At 43.1% G+C, this 24,061-nt stretch overlaps 1 protein-coding gene across 3 annotated transcripts; it reads right to left on the bottom strand.

Moving 5' to 3' along the window:
* Positions 1-5,243: 5,243 nt before the first annotated feature.
* grm1b (glutamate receptor, metabotropic 1b) lies at positions 5,244-23,836 on the bottom strand. Of its 3 annotated transcripts, XM_084012799.1 has the most exons (10): positions 23,681-23,836; positions 21,991-22,820; positions 20,398-20,647; positions 15,408-15,643; positions 11,924-12,170; positions 10,654-10,822; positions 10,079-10,205; positions 7,754-8,681; positions 7,614-7,644; positions 6,926-7,033 (listed from the first exon to the last, which is right to left on the bottom strand). In XM_084012799.1, the coding sequence occupies exons 2-9, from the start codon at positions 22,703-22,705 to the stop codon at positions 7,623-7,625; spliced, it is 2,694 nt and encodes an 897-aa protein (XP_083868925.1). In that variant the 5' UTR covers positions 22,706-22,820; positions 23,681-23,836; the 3' UTR covers positions 6,926-7,033; positions 7,614-7,622. The 3 variants fall into 3 exon arrangements, with proteins under 3 accessions (XP_083868923.1, XP_083868924.1, XP_083868925.1); XM_084012797.1 differs by lacking the exon at positions 7,614-7,644 and having other exon boundaries at positions 5,244-7,068; positions 23,681-23,835; XM_084012798.1 differs by lacking the exon at positions 7,614-7,644 and having other exon boundaries at positions 6,790-7,033.
* Positions 23,837-24,061: the final 225 nt, after the last annotated feature.

Raw genomic sequence — 24,061 nt, 5'->3', positions numbered from 1 at the left:
GGTGTTTTCTGCGACCTGTCAGATCCTGTGACCTCGATAGGATTATATCATTTTAGCTATCAAACGTTTTAACCAGATTTCCCTTAACCTGGTTTTGTACGTTGTATTAAAACAATTTAAAAAATAGATACCGGTAAATAAATAATAATAATAAAAGAATAATGATGATGACGATGACAATAATAATAATAATAATAATAATAATAATAATAATATTATTAATAATAAAATATTAATAAAAACGGTTTAACCAGATTTCCTCAACCTGGTTTTGTACGTTGTATTAAAACAATTAAAAAAAATAGATAAATAAATAATAACAATAAAAGAATAATGATGATGACGATGACAATAATAATAATAATAATATTATTAATAAAATATTAATAAAAAACGGTTTAACCAGAACTGTATTCTGTATTTGATAGCTGTAAGCAAAAGTGATGACGTCGCATATTTTGATAGAAACAGCACGAGCCGCCAGTGGCACGAGGAATCTCATTATGTCATGAGAGAAAATAAAACAATTTATCATCACATCATAAACAAACAAGTAATCTACACAAGTCATTGTCATGGAAAGTGCCAATATAAGAATGTCATACTATATCTTTAAGATAAACTTGATTTTGTTACAGCACCCCCACCCCCCCAAAAAATTTGTTGTAACTATGATAACTTGAAGTCCATTGAATAAATTCAATAAATAGGGAATCCACATTTTCAGTGTGTTTTGTGGCCCCCTGCTGGCTAAAGAAAGAGAAGCTGAACCTTGTGAGAGCTATCAAAGCCTTAAAGTCTAAGACACAATAATGCAGAAAGCATCCTATAGTTGTTGTTTGGAAATGTTAAAATTTGAAAAGATTGTGCTTTCAAATCTTCATGTGCATAATCCTCTTCACTGAGGATCTTTCCCACGGAAACTCAAGATCCTTTTGTAACCGGTTAAGTCCCCAATCAAGTATCCGATCTATTGTGTGTGTGTGTGTGTGTCTGTGCGTGGTGTGTGTGTGTGTGTGTGTGTGTGTGTGTGTGTGTGTGTGTGTGTGTGTGTGTGTGTGTGTGTGTTTTGTGAATAAGCTGCTTCCTTTTGTTTCTCAAGGAGGAAACAGGTTATTTTACCTTCAGAACTCAAAAATCTGGTTATGCCATTTAAGAAGCCCATATTTATTTATTTGTTAGTTTATTTACATTTAGGGCATTTAAATGCACACATAAATAGCAATATAGCCATAAAACTACCAGTGATTGCACCACGTGAATTCCTGGTTATTGTGTCAGTGAATGGGAGGGTGTTAACATCCCAGAGTATAAATTCTTGTATTGGACTGTTCTCAAACCAGAAAAACACAGAAACACTAGAAATGATATTCCTGGCATTGTGGTGGTTATGAAGTAGCATTTAGGCAGTCATGCAAATAAATAAAACAATACATTCATTTTAGCAGGTAGATTAAAGGGTTGTGAGTACAATTTGTACTTTACTTATTTTATTTTATGCTATGCTATACTTCAAATATTGTACTTTTTGCTCCATTGAATTGTGGTATTACTACTTTAACTGAAGAAAATGATTTGTTTACTTCTTCCGCCACTGCTAAAAAACACATCAGAGGATCAGTTGCACCCTTTTCTGTTGCACATCCATGTTTTCTTACACTAGATGGCGTAGTCTACCAGCATTCTACCACCATGCATCTGACAGCCTTTTGCTGTTGTGGTGGGCTCTTCTTATAGCCAAAATTCAGCACCATGGACAGCAACATATGGATCCCTGCCCTTGATTGGCCGCTTTCTGGTACAGGATGTGATCTGTTTTTCAATAATTAGGTTCATTCACATTCTGGCGGTTTTGCACACACAAATAATTTGCCATTTTCATGCAATAGGGACCTCAAAGAGTCAGTTTAACAGCCAGAATGGCTGCACAGGGAAATATCATGCTGCTTACCACATAGAGTGAATACTTAATTTACATGGGCTGTCATAAAATGGGTCACTCAAGACACAATAAGAGACTGAAAGAGGCATACACTTCATCAACGTGTTCACGAGTTCGAGTGAATTGAAATTTTCATGCAATCATGAATATATGAAGGAAGCTGTGAGTGAAAATGCTCACTGGAGGGCAGATAAAATAGGACAATATCAATAATGCACAAGTAATGGGATCCGATGCAGAGAGTGTGACTGACTGTCATATATTCATAAACAACGAGTTAAGAGGCTGAGCTTTTGTGTCCTAAGTGAAAACGGATTCGGGCCAGCCTTCCTGTTTGACTTCAGAATTTAGGCCTCTAGTATCTGGGACAAAAATCCATAATTAGCCGTTTTAGCCGTGTTTTACTTCTTCCCTCACTTTCCCTTGGGCACAATTGCCACACGAGGTAAACTTCCTTCCTTCCTTTTATTGCTGCAACTCGCTTGATCAGCATAGGTGTATAACTGCTGCTATAATAAAGCAGTGTTGGCGTTTACATGGAAAAGGTTAAGTAAAAAAAACATGGCCATGACCAAACCACCACAGAGCAATGAATTTGGACAAAAGTATTTAGGTTCCCGGCGGCAGGATGTGGAACAGTTCCCTAGATGCACAGCAAGGACACTGACAAGTAAAAGCTACAGGACAGCAAAGAACAGATTGGTGTGCAGAAATAACCTCCAAGAGCGTAAAGGTTTCACGGAAATATCTACAACATACTGAATCATATCGACGACTTCTAAGTCATCAAGTAAATTAATTTAAAAGCATCAAATGGCTTTCAGAATGAATTGGATGATTTGACATTTCCCTCTGAAATTGACTCGCTTCGAAGAAATGAAGGGATTCATTAAAGTACAAAACAATAAAAAGCATTTGCTGACAGATATAAGTCAAATGAACTAATGAACAAGGTGACCCAACATGCTCCTTTTCAGGGTCTAGACTTTATGCTGTGCAGCGCATGCAAAACCTATATGATGATCTCTTAAATGATGGATTCAACGAGTACATTTTGTCTGCAATACTGCAGTTGTATCTGGTTAAAATTGTTCTGTGTGTTTATATTGTTGCATTGCTATATTCATGTATGAAAGTCATTACTATGAGTCATTGTCTCTCCGTTTTTCTCTGCATCAACAAATCCATAACTGACAAATGCATCAATCTGAAAATTCAGTCATGTCATGGTTGACTTCCTATTATAGAAATATATATATATATATATATATGTTGTCGAGCTCTGCGGGCGGTACGTAGCAAATTTCCTCCCTCCACCAAAATCAGGTCATGCTGATAGCTTTTCTCTGCTATTGGCCATATCAAGGCAGGCGGGGATGCTTCTGCACGGGTCTCAGCTCATCTCACTGTGAAGTGATTAACAGATAATTATATGCATGGGTTGCATAACAGACAAGTAACACTCAAAAGAACTGAGACTGAATAGGTTGACATTTAATGGGGAATGTGTAACAGAAACATGTTTCATTTATTTCTCTCTCTCGTTGTTTTCGTTCATTTGGGAAAAAACGCAAGTTGTGACAGTTTCACGGTTTCTCGGCTCTCTCTCTATTGTAGGTCGATCATCAGCGAGCCTCGGGTTGCACGATGAGAGCCAGCCTTCTCCCAGCAGGTCATGCTGATCTCTTTATTAGCCTGACTGTATCTGCGGATTAGCAGAGGAATGAGCTCACTTGTCTCCACAGAGGTGTTTATGATGCAGCTCACACATGACTGAGGAACCTGGCAGGGCAGAAATATGGGTTTAAAGTTCCTGGCTGTATGAACACAGGCTCAGATAGAGTCTATGCGGCGTAGCTGCTTTTGCTTGGCTCTTTGCCTCAGAGCCGTGGTCTCCAGCAGCACAATGACTGGCTCAGACTCTCCCTTTGATCCCGTCCCAGCAGGGCTCTTCATTAGACAGGCCGGTGTCGCAGAGCATCATTTGTTTGACAAGGAAGGCACCTGCCTCATCAATATGGATATCGTCCTATAAACGGTGATGTGGGGGGGGGGGGGGGGGTATGATTTAGAACATTGTGTATGCATCTGTTGAGTTAAGTGTTTGGCTCGCCGCTGGAAACGTGGCTGCACGTTGTTCCTGGGTGTTAATATTTGAACACATGGCTGTAAAGCTGCAGTGTTAGAGTTCAGTTCACACATACAGCGATAGTGTAAACTCATGCAGTTCTAATAGTGAGCCACAAGAAGCTTAATGAAGGCAGCACATTTGTTTTTAGCTTTCTCTAAATCTATCAAAGTCTATCGCTCCTGCTCATTTGATACAGCCATCTTGATTGAGCTGCCTGTTACCTTTTTCTCTACTGCAGATTTTACAACCTCTTTTCACAGAAATTGCACATTTCCATTTAAGGTAAAAACAGATGTCACAAAGTCTGATTTCCGTCTATTATTATACACTTTCTATAACAGAGACTTCACAATCTTGACACATTCACCTCCAATATCCCCAAAGCTGCAGTTTTAAAGCAAAGCCACCTGAAATAGACCCCTTCGATGTAGTAAATAATATATTTCCTGAACCATCGCAGAAGTAGGTCTGCCTCCAGTTTTACAAACATGAGCCCAGAAGCAAACAGCAGGAGTTTGACATAGTCTGCAGATGTCTCAACGCTACATTACGACTCCTGAAGCAAAACCATAAATATGTGACCTTTGATTTAGAACAATGTTTCACCACGAAAAACAGGAGACAAAAGCATAAAAAAGATTTAATTTACTCCAATCAAACGAGTGTCAACGCTCTACAGTATTTGTTTAAAATGGCAGACTTCATGTATACTGTGTATATATATATCAGGCTGCAGAAAGCTTATTCATAGTATTAATGCTAACAGGTAATCACATTATACGGTTTTGATAGGCTCTTAATATTTAGGAAATTGATTGGCGTTCACAACCAATCACACGATAGAAGCACACAGAGTTCTTTGTAATACGGATATAGATATAATCTGAATATCAAAATATGATCCCACAATTCATACGTTCACAAAACATGATAACATGATGTCATTTATATCTTATGCATAAATCTATACGATTATGAAATCGATGTCCAATTATAAAAGATACAAATATGAAACTACTTATTTAAAGACCATAGAAATAAATACACGTACAAAAGAAAGAAAACATTTTGATGAAAATGTGGCACTTGAAATTGTCCTCTGCTACATTCGTGACACGTCAGTTGCCTGGCAACACCGTGTCAATCAAAAATCCACACGATTGTAACAAGAAATTACATTAACAACTTTAAAATGTCCTCAAAGATATATTTTTATTCTGCTCTCCCAGCTTAGAGCAAAAGTTAGATATATATGTATTAATTAAACTTAATTGCTTTCTTGCCACAGGTTTTTAAAGAGTATATGAAGCTACCACCAGTAGCTAGCATAGCTTAGCATACAGACTGGAAACGGAGGGAAACAGCTAGCCTTGCGCTATCTAAAGGTACCTCTAAAGCTCACTAATTAACACTTTATATCTCATTTAATTTGTACAAAAAGTGTAAAAATGATAATGAATGGTCATATTTAGACAGAGCCTGGCCAGCTGCTCCCTTTTCCCCCCCGAGTCATGATGCTAAACCAAGCTAACGCTGCTAGCTGTAGCTTTATACTTAGTGGATTTAGTGGAATTGATCTTCTCATTGAATTCTTTTCAAGAAAGCAAATAAGTGTATTCATCAAAATGTCAAACGTTTCCTTTCAACCTCTCCATTTCTTCCATTCCTGATATAAAGCACAAAACACACGATGTGCAACACAACACGTATTCCTCCAAAAATAATTCACATTACATACAACGTATATTCACCATTAAGTCGGCTTGTTTAAAATCAGCAGACTCCTCTGCTTGTTATGTCGTCTATATTTCTCAAATTAATGTATTTATATAAATAACGTGTACGTACACAGACGGCCTAGATTGTTTGTCTCATAAGCACAACATCTACTTTATCCTAAAAGCTTATGTTAGCATATAAATATATATGTTTGTAATAGGCCAATTCTTTTGCTTTCATAGACAACATCTAAAATCATTTTAAAATGTGGTGCCTTGTTGTTCACCCTTATCATGTAACAGCTATTCATTATAGAGTGAAAAATGACTTGTCAGAGCACAGAATGACCCTTATTCTATATCATCATAATCAACACAAGTCATTATACACTTGATATTATAGTAAACTGGGAATCTTCAGAGTGCACCCTCACAGAGTCGAGGAGCTCTGCTTATAGTCTCTGAGGATGACGGCGGCGTACGTCACGTTTGTCGGACTGCACAAAATCGACTCGGACAGCGGCGAGTTGGGAAATGGGCTCGCTGGAGGGGCGGCGCAATCTCGGAAGGGGGACGGGGGCATCAGGGCCAGAGAGTCCCCCGCCATGGCCGACTTGACCTCGACCGAGTCCTCCTCGTCGTGAATCTGAGCGTTGTTGTACATGTAGCCGTGGAGAAGGCCGAACTGCTCACTCTCCATCTCCTCCTCCTCCAAACAGGAGGTGAGCTCCTCGTCGAACGGGTCCAGGTGCAGAGGCAGGAGCGCCTCCTGCTGGACGAAGTGGGCCTGGCGGTACACGGGCATGCCGCCGCTCACGGCCTCGGGCATGCTAACCATATCGTTGAGTGGGGGGATGTCGCTGCTGAATTTGCTAACCACCGCCTTCTCCTGAAGGCGCTCCATGATGAGGCGTTGGGGGGCGGTGCAGTTGTGCTGCACGCGCTGAGGCGCGTAGAGCTCCACCTCCTCCACGACCTTTATCAGCCCGCAGGCCGGTATTTGCCCGCGGGGCAACATGGGGGGAGTCATGGGGGGGTTGTACGTGATGGGGTCGCTCTCGTCCTCCTCGGTCACATTGTATAAGGTCTTAGTGCTGAGGTCTGAGAAGTCCAGGGCTCTGCTCTGGTAGGTATTAGTTAAGGGTTTGATGACAGCCATCTGATTGGAACCTGCTTCCTGTCTCTTCACATGCACTGACAGTCTGTGCCACGTGTGATCCCCTTTTGGAGGATGTCTTGCACCTGGTTCAGACCATGACACAGACTTTCCATTAGAACTATAAACAAAATAAAGATTGGCTGTTACTTCACAGGAACCCACAAAAGCGAAGAAAGTATTATTATTGTTTTCTAAATATATGAAATATATGTATCTCAAAATATATCATCTTGCATGTTATATTTCAGGATGTCTGCAGGTCTTTTTAAAAAACGCTATGAAGCTCATTGAAGCATAATGGAGATGGTGTTGATTTTAGCATGATTTAAATACACTTAAATGAATGAATTTTGATCTAATTCATCCATCATATCCTGCTTAGCTGGGACCAGGTTGCACTATTTAATTAATTATACAATTAGGAATTATTGTTATTGCTAGAAAGTACTAAAAAGGAGGACATAAAAAATTATAGGCCATATTGTTGTTGCTTGTTTTCCAGCATACGTCCCGCGTGTATTTTATATTTACCCTGCAGAAACCCTGTAATATATATATATATATATATATGATCGTCCCTTGATCCCTTAGCACACAGAGATGCTTGTTTTAATTGTACCATGAGTTCAAAGGTTAAAACGGCTGTGTGGATTGAGCACTGACCTATATCCGTCACACTTTACAACAGGTGTCCCTATGAAAGTGAATACAGTAAGTCGTCAGGTCTCTTGGAGGGGAATTACAGTAAAACCAGCATCCCTGAGGTGCCTCAGGACTCTCACACTCAATTAAAAGGGACCCACCTGCCGTTTCCAGTGTTCTTCTTCCTCTTGAACATGTTGAGCAGGCTGTTGCTTCTGCAGGCGATCTTGCCGTCGCCGACGTGCATGCGCACCGCGTCCGAGGTGGTGAACGCGCTGCGCACGTTTCGCTCGGGCTTGGCGATGATGATGTACATCTTGGGGCTGAACATGCAGCCCAGAGCCACGGTCACGCTGAGGCTCACGGAGAAAGACGTGGTGATGATCTTGTAGTTGCTGCCGAAGTAGATGGGCACAAAGGCCAGCCATATTATACAGGTGGTGTACATCGTGAAGGCGATGTATTTGGCTTCGTTGAAATTGGCGGGGACGTTGCGGGTCTTGAAGGCGTAATAGGTGCAGCTCATGATGAGCAGGCCGTTGTAGCCCAGCGGCGCCACCACGCCCACGTTGCTGGTGTTGCAGATGAGGAAGACTTCTCGGATGCTGGGGTAGGATTTGATGGGTTCGGGGGGCTCCATGATGATGAGGGTGACCTCCAAGGTGAGCTGGGCGCTGATCAGGATGGAGGCGATGACCACCTGAGCCCAAGCGCTCATGAACCTCGGTTTCCGGGTGCAGATCTTCTTCTTGCTGCCCGCCAGGATGCGGGCGATGCGGTTGGTCTTGGTCACCAGGGCGGAGTAGCACATGGCGGCCGAGAGTCCGACGAGGAGCCTCTGGAGGTAGCAGGAGGCCACGGTGGGCCGGGCGATGAGGGTGAAGGGACACAGGTAGCCCAGGAAGATCCCTGCGAGGATGATGTAGCAGAGCTCCCGGCTGGAGGACTTGACCACAGGCGTGTCCCGATACAAGACAAAGATGAAGGCAACGAAGGACGTGACCAGGATGCCCAGGCAGGCGAAAACCACCTGGATGATGGACTCTGGGTTGCTCCACTCCAGGTAGCGCAGGGGAATCGACTCACAGCCTGACAAGGATCAAAACCATGACAATGTAAACGCAGCCGTAATACACTTAAATGCAGCTTATAGAACTTTAAGTATTTCAGCGCTCGCTTGGTGGTTAGATTTTCAGATTATTTAGGAAAAACATTTACTTTAAGGGGAAGTTAATCAAATAAAATGTAGCCTGAGAAAACACAGTAAGTCTCAAAGTAGGTTTTTAGCTCAACTATAAATAAACCCCGTTTTCCACTCAGCCGTGGCCGGCCGGTGCTGCAGCCAGTGGAGGAGGGGGCAATGCGGCAGGACCGGAGTAAATCACTCGGCTTTCATGGATCCAAACAAGGTCTCCTTTTGGCTTCATGTTGAAGCAGTCGAGTTGTTGACTTTCAGTATCGGATTTATGTTGTTTATGAACGTTGGGTTGGGAAAAGTGCACAAGAATAATGTCATGGCGTCCCTTCGCTCCACATTTTATCATTAATGCGTGTAGCTAAAGGTCTTGTTGTATAAAATAAATAAATAAATAAAATGAAACAGCGCGGAGGCAGGATGATCCCATTAAGAAAGTGTCTTGTCTTTGAAGAGCACGGAGGCCCGTGAAAGTGGGCCAGAAGAAGAGCGGTGAGTGAAGTAGGGCTGCTGTCGGGATAAAACGGTGAAGATGATGAATGGCTCTCAGGTGTCATGGGAAAGCAATGAAAATAGGACAGAACCGGTTTATGCTGCAGAGGAATCTTTGCAGGACAGAGTGTGCGGAGAACAGGTGGGGAGTAAAAGCTTGGAGGAACTTAACTTTCTACGGAGCGGAATAAGAATCTCCTCTTGTGTCTGTGAGCATCGATCACGCAACGGGAACTCTGAAGGAACCTGAATTCATCTAAATGTAAATGTAAAGATCGCACAACAGCAGAATCTGTTCTCATCAGAGGCATTTAAAGCACCAGCGTGAGACTTTGGACAATCCATTCATTCATTTAGACGAAAACCACTCTTCTATCTGTTGGGTCAATATGAAGGTACAGCTGATTAGCTTAGTTTAGCTTAGCATAACGACGGGGAAACAGCTGGCCTGGCTCCGTCAGCACGTTCACTCATTAATGTTACATTTAATTTGTTTAATTTGTACAAAAACAACTATAAAACTGCACTTATGTGTGGGTAACGGGCCAAACTAACTCTTGGCTGGTGACCTGAGACTTCTTCAAGTCTTGTTGCCATGGTGAGGCCGCCTTGCAACCAGTGAAGACCAGAATTGATTTTACACGTTGCTTACTGTACATATTAAACAGAGAGGTGTAAACGTTAGAGATCCAGTCTTTACGCTCAGCTAATCACGTATACATCTCCTCTAAAAGGAAAAGCAGTGAGCTCCTCAGAGTCTCCAGCAGCAGGTAAGTGGGGAGGGAGGAGGACACGCTACCTTCCAGGTGTTCGTCTGGCCACCAGCCCAGCTCACAGGCCTTGCAGGTGAACTCGTCCTGGACGTACTCGTTGTCCTTACAGGCGGTGCAGATCCAGCAGCAGCTCACTTCTCCCTTCCTGATCACCTGGTCAACAAAACATGTCAAAAAAGATATGAAAAGCAAGTATTTTCTTTCAACCCAGAGTTTGTTTCTGTGTAAAAGGTAATCCCACTGTTTGAATATTTGATTTGAGTAAAATTAAGATAGTTACAAACCATCATAACCTTTGAGTTGCCAGGTTGTGAAAAGTCCATTAACAACATCTCATTAATACTTACAGCTGCAGACATGATGATTAAAATGATTAATGACCGGTTAATGTGTATTTTTAGTGCCGTTAGTTATTAATACATTTCTAACATTTATCATTTCATTGATACCAAATAGAAAGGAAAGTGTTTGTTCACAACCTGGCAACGGCTTAATATGTATAAAGTCATTAAATGAGTAATTGATTTATTATCCATTCATAAAGCCATTAGCTGAACTACATGCATTCGTTTTGGAGGGATCTAAAGGGATCCTCCCTCACCTTGATCTCTCCTCTGGAGCAAGGCTCGCTGCACACGGAGCGGACCATGTCGCTGCGGTTCATCTGCATCATTTCATCATCCAGACTGAGGCGGCCCTCGTGCCAGGAGCCGATGTTGATGTAGTCGTAAACGCCCGGCTCCACATGCTGGAAGTTCATTATCTCGTACCTGAAAGTGGATGGAAAGACTGAACGAGGTTTCCTCGATGCTGAATCAGTTCTTAAGAATGGGAAAATAAAAAGAGTTTTACTGCCACAAACACATCATATTGTATCAGCGGGGGGGCGTGTCACCTTCTTGATTCATGCTTGTGACGAAGGGATTATTACGCCAGCTGCTGATATGTCTTTCATCTCTTCCTCTCTGGTTTGTAATAAAAACCTGCACACCCCCCACCCTTCACCTGACAACGCAATTTCAGTTGCTCACTGATGAAAGCAGCTGGAAACAAGCAACCGAAAATATTGCTATGTGATTTATTATACATACAGTAACTTCATATTATATAGACACGCTGACAGGAGTCATTTCAATATCATCTGCTGTTGAAAGGTTATTTTTGTGATCTTTAATAAATGTGAGAAGCTGTATTAATTTTTGGCTAATTTATTCTAAGTCACTTTTAGTTTTTTCAATTCACCAACAAATTAATCTGACAACACCGGTAATTACATTCATACTAAAGAAATAATGGACAAATATATATATATACTCAGTAACATTACATTTAAAGAGCACAACAAGTCCCTAGCTCCATTATTATTATTATTATTTCGGTAACAAGTCTATTTTTTAGAGACTTTTTAAAGGGTTAATGATCCCTTTGTTTTCGTTTTAAGAGACTTTATTTTGTCATGCATTGTTGTACTTATATATTTAGATGAGAAGTATTTTTTTATGGGGTAAAGTATACCTGTAACACTAACTGTAACGTTCTGGGGTTAATGGTTGAGTAGGTGATTCTATTCAGGAACACTTTCACTTATATTACTTGAAATCCTCATAACATACTGATAGCAATGAATACATTAAATGTTCTGACATTAAAACATTTAAAAAATCATCTGCGGCCGTGGCAGGACTGCGACAAACCCGTCCAATCAAAAATGTCGGGCCGGGGAACATGATTGGACGGTCTGCCTGTCTGTCAATGCTAACTTCTCAAGCACTCGTTTGGCGTGAACACGCGTCTGGATGAAGGGGGCGGGACTTTTTTCAGTTCGCTGATGCGTTCAAAGCCAAACGTTTCCGTGGTTTTTCATGTCTTACCTCCCAGGTGAGTCGCCGTTCTCGTCGAACCATATGTCCTCCCCGGAAACACCGGCGAAGGTCGTCTTGAGCAGAAAGTCCAGCAGGTGGCTGCCGTCGACGGGCTTCATGTTGTCACAGAGGCCCACGCTGCCGGGGCAGAGGACGGTGTGCATGTCGTGCAGCCCGTGGGCCATGGCGTAGATGGCGTTGATGACGAAGCCCATCTTGCTGTCTTGGACGTAGTTGTCCTCCAGACTCTCATAACCTGCCCACACATGAGACAACGGTCCAACACAGTCCTCTGCCGAAGGGGAGGCCTTACAGAAAGGTGCAAGCGGTAGCATGTTGTGTGTTTGTGTGTCAGAATCATTTGTCATTTCCAGCTGTTCAGGTGTGTTCAGCGTGATGTCACGGATTACAAAGGAGTGATAGGGTGCTCACAGATGTAGTCGTGTAATTATCTCTGAATGCAGGCAGCGAGCCGCACGCCTCTCTTGCCTCAGTGGGAGACGGCTTTAAAAGAACTGGGATCCTCAGAAAATGGCTTCAAAGAAGAAAACCTCGTTACCATGGCGAGGCATTCGTGAGTCAGGCTTCAAACTATTCGACAATATTCTATTCTGTCAACTGTTCTCACGTGTTGAGGATCTATTCGGATCGTTTTCATTCAGACAAACACAATGAGACGAGCAGCGTGTGACGTTCAAACACACCCTATCAGTTCAGTGTAATGCAAGCTGGAAGCAGATTGAGCAGAGCTTTTTTTTTTTTGCTGCTTTGTGATAAAAGTAACAACTTAGACGGGCTGTCCTCGACCGGACGCGTTCTAACACTTCTTTCCTTGGGAATATGTCGTTCCATCACTTCACTCCCACTATTTAAACCCAAACTGTCTGATTTTAAGTTATCGGTTGTTCCTTTTTTCACTACATGTTGTCCTTGAGTGTTCAGAAAGATGCCTATAAATCAAATGTATTATTATTATTATTATTATTCGGCATGACACAAGCTTAAAAAATGACTAATTGGGTCCAGAAATCTTAGTCGACTCCCAATGACCATTTACTCTCCTGACTTACAGGAGCGCATGTTTGGCGTTTTTTTAAACCTTCATTTAGGTGTTAAAAGCAGGATTACTATCTAAACTATTTTCTACTAAATAATTGCCCTCCTACAATCATCAATTTAATATGATTCACACATGTGGAGTTGTTTTTTAACAAAAAGGATCATGCTGGAGAAGCTGCTGCTAAATTACCACAGCCTATGAACTTTTTTTAAAGATTATTTTTTCGGCTAGAGCGCTGTTCAAGCCTGTTATTATTTGATAGAGACAGTGTGGAAACAGGGAGATAGAGGGAGAAGACATGCGGGAAGCTGATCGCCGGGCCGGGAGTCGAACCCGGGACCACCGCTTCGAGGACGTTGAGCCTCTGCTTGGCTTCACCCGATCAGTCACCTGAATCTGTTTCATATTTCATGCAGAGGAAGTGGAGTGTGATGTAATATCTGATGGGAAATCATACAGCTCGTCACCCAAGACAAGAATACGGTTCATAACAACACGTGTTCATTATGACGAGGGGTTTTACAGTCGATTCATGATGCAAGAACGTTGTAATATGAACCCAGAATTTGATTCAAGTGACTAAGAAGTTGGATGTTTTATTATTAATCATTTAAAAAGTAATACTATTTAATCACACAGTTCTTTTAATGTTTTCCAGCAACAGGGGATTAGGTTGAGTAGTCTTTTGTTAGCACTTCTAGAAAATATCTGGGGATATTTATTTATTTACATATATCATTATATCTAATGTATTTACTTGAGGTATAGGTATCTAATCTTTATTTTTTCTTAATATGTTTTTCTTAAATGTTGTATATTGTATTTTATTTCCAAATAATACATTTAAATTCATACTCAGTTGTTAGCGTTGTCCTTTTCTCTCAACTCTAACGAGATTCACAGACGGCACAAATCAACAAGCTGACTGACTCCGTGAGTATCATCCCCGTTGCCGGTGTGTTTCTCACCAATCAAGTAATGATCCATTTAAAAAGGAAGAAGAAGAAGAAAGGACTGCTGGGGAACCTATACTGCCTGTTCAACTGAACACACAAACAGAACGTTGAGTAGTCGGGGAGCAGCTGGGCGAGCACCGACAGGAACCGCTGGTGATGACCTAGTTTCACAGCTCCTTGGCTTCAGTGAGCTTCAGTCATGATGCAACGATGTCCCCGTGAACGCGAGCAGAGATCAGGATCAGATCTATCCAAACGTGCATAAAGACTTCAGTGCAAACGTGTGTTGTGTTGCAGCGTGGCTTCGCTCGTTTCTGTGGCTATACGCATGCAAGTCAAGCCGGATCAGCCAGTTACCATCTCACTCAAACGTTATTGGGCTGTTTGGTACGACTTAACGGCCACAAAGGGTGCAGAGAGCAGATCAATTATGGGGCTCTCGTTGAGGTGAAAGGAAAAAACATCCCAATAGCTTCATATATATTAGAGGTTAACTGAGATTAATATGTGCATTATGGAATTTAACCTTAATATCAGTCAACCTCTTTGTATATTGCCAAAGTGAGGAGGAGCGTTATAGTTCCATTCAGACTGATTCACTCACCGTCTTGGAGTTCTACACCGAAAACATGGATAAAGTTATTCATAATAATGAAGTAAAAAACAACAGAAGTGACAGCAAACAATAACTCTATCTCCACTTACAAATCAGATACTCTAAGAACCGTTATTTAAATGTGATGCTTTGTGGGGATGAATGAAAGCTTGAGGTATGTGCATTAATAAAGAAGAGGCTCCATTCTCATAAATAATGTGCAAACGCTGCAAAGGAATAAAAGATTGAAACAACTGAAGAGAGTGAGGCGCGATGGCAAAATCTATTTCCACTCATCGGAGCCGTCAACTGAAAAGTGTAAACATGGATTATGTTTTGTTCGTTTTTTTTTTTTTTTAAATCGCTGCATGCATTTTATATTTACGTTTATCAATATTATGAATTTGAAGAATTTTAGAAATACTGGTTTAAACAGCAGCAATAATCTCATCAACCTGGCAGATTAAGATTAGGATTGAAAACGTAAATATACATTCTGTAGACATATTTGTAAAAGAAATATGAGAAGTATGTAAAAAAGAAATATGTTATATAGAAACATGCTTGTTGAGCATTGTTTCGAGAAACCGGGAACTTAAGCATTTATTGATTTAATTTACCTAGATCATCATCCTCTGTAAAGAAATGAACAATATGGAAAAATAAAAATGTGTTATTGTATTGACTTGGAGAGAGTTCTTCCCTCTGGCACTCTAATTCATATTTAAAGGATGTGTTCCAGTTTAAGGGGCTTCGTCCTCCGGGGCATCGCACACATCCGAACGGCTCACAAAGACGAGCTGATGTGCACGCCGGCGTAAAGAATGCAAACCACGAGCACTGCGGGAAACGTCGGGGTTGCTGAGGCATTGTTCAGCTTACCTGTGCAGTTTCGTGCATAATTCAGGTTCTCCAGCGGGTGGCCGGGGAGGCGGCACTGGAAGCGGTACTGCCAGAACTCAGGGAACCACGGGTTGCGGGCGTTGGTGCTGAGCTTGAGCTTCAGGAAGTAGTCGTCGAAGGAGGAGACCTCGTCGGACTGCAGCTTCACGGTGATGCCGCCCACGGCCTCGTGTTCGAATCCCTCCACCACCTCCACGCGGTCCGCCCAGCCGTCACTGCAGAGACAGAGCACACTGCAAATACTACCACTGAACATGCATTTACATGAGGCCACAGAGCTGAACATGCAGGTTTTTAAGGGAAAGAAGAAGAAAATCGGATGACCTTGAAAAATCCAGAAGGTCATTCACACGGTTTACCTATTTTCTGAAGGGATTTCCAGAACCCTCAAAGACTTTACAAACCATCAAAGTTGGAAATTATATAGTGTATGTCACGACTTAATTTATATGACGTGAACCAAAAATTCAAAAGTCCTATAATTAGTTATGTTGCTGGTGTTACATTGTATTATTTTATATTTTCATTTTAAAATAACGCTCTTCTTGTACTAAATCAATAGTCATCCATCCTTGGATGGGAAAATCTATATTTCCATCTAGATGGTGTAAAAATAGGTAAATGTTGTAAATGACCTTCTGGGGGTTTTAGAGGTCACTGGGTGTTTTTTTTATAAATGTAAAACAAATCTGTTTACACTGTGACTTTGACGTAATATTAATATATGAGGAGCCTAGCCTCGCTAACGAGCCTAGCCTCACTAACAGGCCTAGCCTCGCTAACGAGCCTAGCCTCGCTAACAGGCCTAGCCTCGCTAACAGGCCTAGCCTCGCTAACGAGCCTAGCCTCGCTAACAGGCCTAGCCTTGCTAACGAGCCTAGCCTCGCTAACAGGCCTAGCCTCGCTAACAGGCCTAGCCTCGCTAACGAGCCTAGCCTCGCTAACAGGCCTAGCCTCGCTAACGAGCCTAGCCTCGCTAACAGGCCTCTCAGTCTCGCCACTGAGGGCCGTGCGTCGCTCACAGTACTTGCTGAAACAAGAAAAAAAAAAGAAGAAGAAGAGTCTCCGAGTCCACAGACACAATCACAAGTGCGGTGAGATTTCACAGATCAGTGTTAGCAGTACAATCTGCCCTGGACAGAAACCAGCTCCCACCACGGTCACAGTTGAGTATTTATAGTTCTGCATGATCGCACCGTTTGAAAATCATTTCTGCAGTTGGAGATCATGCCGACGAGACGAATGCTTTTCATGAACGGAAACCTCCCTCCATTGGAGTCGCTAAATGCATCTGGAGTCGTTCTCAGCAGTGTGGGATGGAACCCGCGATGCATATGTTTGATACTTGCATGAGTGAGAAATGAGATCTTATATAGCATCGCTGCATCATTTCAGGGATGAACGACTCCCGATACCACAGCACCGCACAGAAGAAAACAACACTCGTCTTTTTTCCTCATGTGCAGCAATATTATTTGCTGATTGATGGTTTAATTCCGTGTGATAAAGCTTGACAACTTGAATAAATTAATTACATGGAAAAGGCTGTGGAATCTTCACCTTGCATACACATGAATCATTAGTTTTCAGACAGCAGCACGGCTCTGTGGAAACACTGATTCAATGAATTTCTATGTTTTCTCTATGAGGTTGACATCTGTGGTTGCATTGTCTCCAAAGTGGTAACACCCGAGGAAGCCTGGCTGCGTAAACGAGCCAGGAGAAGCTCTGATTACGACACTAACGGAGGGGAAGCGACTTCATTCTCTGCTCAGGTATTATTCCACTTTATCCACAGCAGATAGCTGCTATATTATCGCTCTGAATGTTGAAAACATCACCTTTGAGGATTCACAGAGCTGCTATCCTTGTCCGAAACAATGAGAAAACTATAGAATATGTCAATAGCTCCCATTTCTCTGCCCTAAGCCCCTCCCACCAGACAAACAGGGGCATATACCTGTACTGGTCATTCATTTCAAACATCGTGATTGTGATCCTGATGCAGTTATACAATATAGTGGCAATCCTATGAGAGCTCCCGTCCTGTTTTCTCTGCAAACGTCTGTGATGCCCTTTGAGATGGCGAGCTAGCTTCATAGCCTCTGAAATGGTTTGCCAATCATTTTATTGGCAGACTGTTATTGGCCACGGTCTCCCATCACAGGCTGGATTCCTTAAAGCCTGAAAACCACTTGAATAACAATATGTTGAAAGGTTATTATGGCATTTTGAAAGAAAAAAAAGTTGCCTCTCCGACTTTTGAATGCTGCTTCAAAGGTTTTCTTCACCCTGCAACGACTGAATTAAATCTGAGGCAAAACAACAGAATTAGTGTTCAAACCTAAGATGCTGAATATTGCCCACAATGCACTTCATCCTCAGTACAAAAATAGCAGTCACCAACACTTCAAAAAATATCCACATTTCATGAAAAGCCGAAGCCAACGGCACATTTTTGGCTTGGCGGGCACTTCAAGAATAAACGGACAATGGCCGTCCAGTGTGGCGGTCTCAACAGCACCTGGCCATCTGCTTCCCAGCATCACACTCCCTCCAGTCCAACACTCCGAGTGCCAAGAACCTACAGCTCTGACGTCAACACACACATACGGCACCGATCTAGGAAAGAAATCTCACATCATTCATGAGTCATTTCACTCCAAGGGGAAGACATTTGTTGCGAGACGGCACTCGGAGAGTATTAATGTCAACTCAACCGTGTTTCAGAAAAGGAAAAAAAAACACAAAAAAACATATTCAAAGCAAAACGGATCCAATGGTTTGGTGATGTATTCATTATCATTTTTCTCTCGAGAGTCGATCAAATGATTTGTCTGTTGTTTTGAGATGTGTGGCATCTTAAAAAACGGCCATGTCTTTCATCCGGCACGGAAAGACGGCTGGTGAGCTCCTCAGGCGTTTCAGACTGGACTGCATGTTTTCACTTCCTGCTCCCTCTAACAGGACATTTTCCTCTTTCAGTCGTCTCCTTGACCCAGAAAACACACACACACACACACACACACACACACACACACACACACACACACACACACACACACACACACACACACACACACACACACACACACACACACACACATCTTGGAGACTTTCACAGTGCAAATCCAAGTGGAAAGGAGGTGAAGGGCAAGTTTAAACTCTTTTTTACATCCATGTATTTCATCATTTGGGTTGAGAAGAAGGTTTTTTTTTTTACTTCTTCTCATCAGCCTTTGTGAATAAAAGTAGCCTCAGATTAACCGACCGTAGCGAGCTTTCATCGTGGCCTCTTTCAGGTGCCGCCGCGGCGTCTAACAGGACCTGAGGTGAGCTGAGATTTCACAAAGAGGGAACGTCTGGTAGAAGCGCTGATATGAGCTTTGATGTTCACCACTTCTCATTCCCCAGCTTATGCTGGAGGTGCTGTCCCATATTAGCCCATCCTGCCTGTGATCTGACAGGGAGAGGAGCGAGAGCTGCACGGATGCATTATTTATTACCGAGTCTGACTCAAAGCATCTTCTCCTTTCAGAGGAACTCTACTCCCAGTAGGAGGAAAAAAAGATATTTCGGTTCCATGTGAACTTTGCGTACACCACCCGTCCTGAGTAGAGTGGAATATAATAACATGCTTATTTTCCTCACAGGACAACGTTGAGATCCGTATATAACAATTATTCACTTGTTAAAGGTCCAAAACTGCAACTTGCCATAGGAGCAACTTTAGATCCTTACTCTTATCCGGGTTTGTTTGGTTTTACATTGTATTTATTTAGGATTTTGGAGATCTGTTCATTTATATTTTATTGGCACGCTTTATATTTGCTCTCTTTCCTACTTCGTGCTGCAACAGCTGCACAACAGAGTCCCTCGGGGTCAAATGTTTGTTTTCTTCTTTTGGCAAGTACAGCGAGCACAAAGACACATCCACATGTCTGATGAAAGTTTCTCACTCAAACTAAAAAGAGTTGACTGAGTTCCAATAAAACCTCCTGTCCCTGAACGCCCCTGGTAGGCCAACCAAGGGTAGCTATATACGGATAAGCACACTAAACAAGTAGCAGCATATCCATCCTGCATCCCACCACAGGAAGAAGCTCTGCCACAAGTTGATGATAACCATCTTTTCCAAGATTAAACTCAATTCCAACACCAAGCAACTAAATGCACTACTTCGTGCAGAAAAGACATCATCATTATTAAAGCTGAGACACGTATCCACGACAACAAAAACGTCTCTTTATACAGTCGTAACGATAAATTACGCCTTACCTTTGCGGTTTGATGATCAACAATTGAGCTTGACGGCATCTCAACACTGATAACGGCACCTAAATGTGTCTGGATACTTTTCGACCGGTTCCAGAGGTCTGTATTCATTTGCATTAGCTTGTTGTCTGAAAATATTCTCTATATCTCCATCCGGTGGATGAATGGTGGCACTGCACTCATCCTAAAGGCATTGAGTGATCCAAATAGACCAATGAGATATGGCTTTCTCTAAAATGGGACCGTGTGTAGAGGTCTGATTGAAAAGCAGTTGTATTTAGATGGAAATAACAACTATAGTGACATGTAAATGAGAATGAATTCCAAAATGACCAATTCTGAGATTCAAGGGTAAGATTCAGATGTTGAGATTTGGTTTGCTAGAGGTTTTGGACCAAATACTGAATCAGGAGATTCAGCGCCTGCAGTATCCTCAGAATCCTTTTTCTGGATAATAATGAATATAATGTACACATAAGACGCTCCATAACAGCTGCTAAATCGACCTTTTGGTCAGTTTTGTCAGCTGCTATTTCCAAGGTTCAACGTGGTCAACCTCTGTCTGCTGAGATACATGATGTGATGGAAACCCATTGAGAATGTCATGAATCTATGTGGCACAGACAACTGTATCTAGGTAGGTTTAAAACAAAAAAACCCTGACGGACACACAAACACTCCCGTGGGAACGAACCTGCCAATTAGGAGGAACTCTCCGGCTACTCCGAGCCGCCTCATGGCCATGAGCAGCCCGCGGACCGTCATGCCCTCACAGAAGCAGACCACCACTCGGGCTTTCGGCAGACGCTCACGCAGCTTCCTCAGCAGCCGGTCGAAGTGCTTCTCCCCGGCGTTGCTGTAGATCTTGTCGGAGTGGGCGACGCAGAGGCCGTCCTGCGAGGCGAGCTCTTTGAACACCTCCATCCCACTCTCGCCGTAGTTACCTGAGAGAGACCAGAGGAGCTGTCAGAATCAATTGGGATGTCGATTCACAAGGTTCACTCTGTGTTCACTAGTCAAAGTTTAAATGCTAAAATGATTCAGGGATGGTGCACTGAGGGATGAAAACCTCTTCCTTTTGCATTCCAGTGGTTTGTTGTGTGTAATTGAATCAAGAGGAGTACAAATAAAGCAGGGTTAAGGTATAGCAGTGGGAGTAGAGGGGAGCAGTTTTGACCTAAAGTTATATCCTCCCATTTAATTATTGTATTTGAGCAAACGAACCAAAACCCAAAAGCCTCACAAATCCTCACATTTTAAATGAAATGAAAAATGACTCATTCCTTTTCTCTCGATCAAACAATCACTGATTTATTTCAGCAGCTAAAACCTGTAGGAACAACAAAGTAAGACTCCTCCTGAGGAAGAAACAGAAGTCTTTTGTGTCTTGGTATTCGTGATTTGTCTTAATGTACTTTGATGAATAAAAAGGAACTCTAATCGATATTCTGTTTATACCAATATCATGGAAATGAGCCTCACAAAGCACAGCCGTCTGCAGCCACGTGCCGTCAGCAGAGCAGCCTACATCCTCACGACCAGTGGCGGTTCTAGACAAATTTTACTGGGGGGGCCAAGGTGGGGCCAATGTTTGATCAGAGGGGCACATTAAAAAATGGAAAGTGCCGTTCTCACTCTCATCTCGCATCCGGCAAGGCAGTGTTTGGGTGCGTCGCTCTAATTATTCCGTGTAGAGCGCTGAGTCACATTAGTTCCGCTTTTGGCGCTAGCGCATAAAATCGTAATAACTTGATCAATTTATTTCATTTTCATTTTATCATTCAGTCAGCTTATTCAGTCAGCTCTGGGGGGGCCACAGGGGGGGCCTGGGACATTTTTACAGGGGCACTGGCCCCTGTAGGCCCCCGTGTAGAACCGCCACTGCTCACGACAGAAGAGCCGCTATAACGTTGCAGAGACACATTAAGTGCCGAGCTGGCAGAGATGGTTAGGAGCTCCTCTGTGCCGTGATGAGTTTCTAAGATGACATTTCTTTCTTGTGTCTCCTTGTCTTTAATTTCCTGTTTTGCAATGTGTTCTGGGGTTTGTGGCTGAAGCCTGCGTTACAAACTGGATGTGTCAGGTGGCAGGAAGGGTCTAATGAAGGAGGATATTGAGTTGCATCATGGGAGACAAGGGAGCGAGTGTTTTTTTGGAGCTCGATCCAATAGGGACTTAAACGTTTTGAGATGGCTGCTTCAGTTTTGATAATTCTCCTTTCAATCTGTCTCTTGTGATCCCCACCAACTTTCTGTGAGCCCAACACTAAATCACCTAATCGTCTCACCCTCTGTGTGCACCGCCGACACGTAGGTCCAGTTGTAGCGCTTGACGATGTCCAGCAGGGCCCTGGCCTGCAGCGTGTCCGACGGCACGACCCTGAGGAAGTACTTAAATAACGTCTTGTCGCTGAGGTCGATGCTGGTCGCCGAATAGGCGATCTGCGGGATGTTGAACAGCTGCAGGAGGTTCTGGACCTGAATGGCCACCGAGCTGGAGCCGGGCCCGATGACCCCCACGATGGGCTTCTTGGTGGGCGGCGGCTGACTGGAGGGGACCCCTTCGATGCACCACCTGGAGCCGTCCCCCTCGTCCCGTATGGAGATGAGAGAGTCCCGTATGAACTCGATGCTTTGCTCCAGGGCCACGGAGGAATGCCAGCAGGAGTCCCTGATCTCACAGCCCAGGGTGATGTTGGGTAACAGGTTGGGGTCCGAATTAATCCGATCCAAGGCGTGGAACATGGCCTCCACTCTTTGGATGCCGTACTGCTCACGGACCTCTCCGCACTTCCTCTCTGCCACCTTCTCAGCTGACGGCTGGTGGTGAACGGAGAAGAGGGCGCCGATTAAGATATCCCCATCCATCCTCGCCACCAGGCGAGAGGCAGAGCTCGGCACCACGGACCTCTCATACTTGCCTTTGGATAGCACGAACGCCTCGAACAGTAAAACAGGCAAATACACAATGCTTATGGCAGTCAGGTAGATCATGTTCAACATTGTGCCGCCGCTGCTGAACGTAGAATCATGTCCACTTGGTCCTAATGGAGGTCCATCAATCCAGTTTGGATGAAAGGTGAATTAACTCAGCTGCTCCTCCTTCAGCGTTGTCACCCTGTACGACAGACAGAGTATTCATTTGTGTTTTTCCACACAAGAAACTACATCAATTAATCGATCAAAGCAATCAATCAGCATCAATTAATCATTATAGTAAGCCTACATACCAAATATCATCTCATTCCAGCTTCTCAGATTTGATCTTGTCTAGATTTTATATCTTTGTTTTCTGGACTGTTGGTTCGACAAAAGTCATTTGATTATACCAAATTCAGCTTTTTCTAATTTTCACTATCCTCTGATATGACACGATAAATAAATCAAACAGATTAATATCAATTCAATTCATAACTGATCATTGGGCCACCATATACATCCGTAATGCGTAAAACCTTTCTTCTATCACAAATCATGCAAAAGGGCATTAAAACACACAGAAGTTGAATGAAAAACATAAAAAGGTAGTGGAGTAAAGTATACAATCAGCAGTGATCATATCAGACAAGCTTTAAGGACGCCGACGTCTAGATGTAAGAGGAAAACAAAGTTGTCTCTTGTGGGGAACGTCTTGAGTTTCAGCACCAAGGACAGCTGCCTGCGTCTCTCAGCTGATTCGGTTCATTCGATCTGATCCGCTGCGACCTGCGACTGTTTCTTCAACTTTTGCCCCTGAAGGCATCACACGAAGACACTGGGATCCGTCTACGTGAATCCTGACAGCTGACTCTCCAGCCCGACGGTCGCAGCTCTGCAGCCGGTGTCGTTCACAGGACAGCATCGTCACCTACCTGTGCTCATGCATCCTAATCCAAAAGGTGCGGAGCTCAGCTCATAGAGCACACCAAATAAATAAAATACATGCTGCCATATCAAGTAGACCGTCTGTGTTATTAATGATAACTGGCATTCACCTACCTGCACCAGGCGAGTCGAGACATAGCGGGTCTGTGTCTCCTCACTGAAGCAGCCAGTCGGGACTCTCCTGCCGAGAAAACATAGTGGCGCTCTCTCTCTCTCTCCCTCTCTCTCTCTCCTGATGATGAGGTGCCCCCTTCTCCTCCTCATCCTCACTGCATCTTGAAAGCGGGTCACACTCACTGCAGTGCCCCTGATTCGGAGCTACAATTCGTACACGTCGGGGGGATGTTTGAGACAACAACGGTTTAATGAATGTTTGTTGTGTGTGCACATAAAGGGGGGGGGGGGGGGGGGGGGTGGGGGCGTGGTGACCTGAAAAGCAGACATAACTCTGTGAGGTGGAAGGTCGTTTATTCTCCTGGTGAAAAGTGTAAAGAG

The sequence above is a fragment of the Eutrigla gurnardus genome (genome assembly GCF_963514095.1).
Source record: "Eutrigla gurnardus genome assembly, chromosome: 7".
In the NCBI taxonomy this organism is placed as follows: domain Eukaryota; kingdom Metazoa; phylum Chordata; class Actinopteri; order Perciformes; family Triglidae; genus Eutrigla; species Eutrigla gurnardus.
This window is presented reverse-complemented; position numbering and strand designations above follow the sequence as displayed.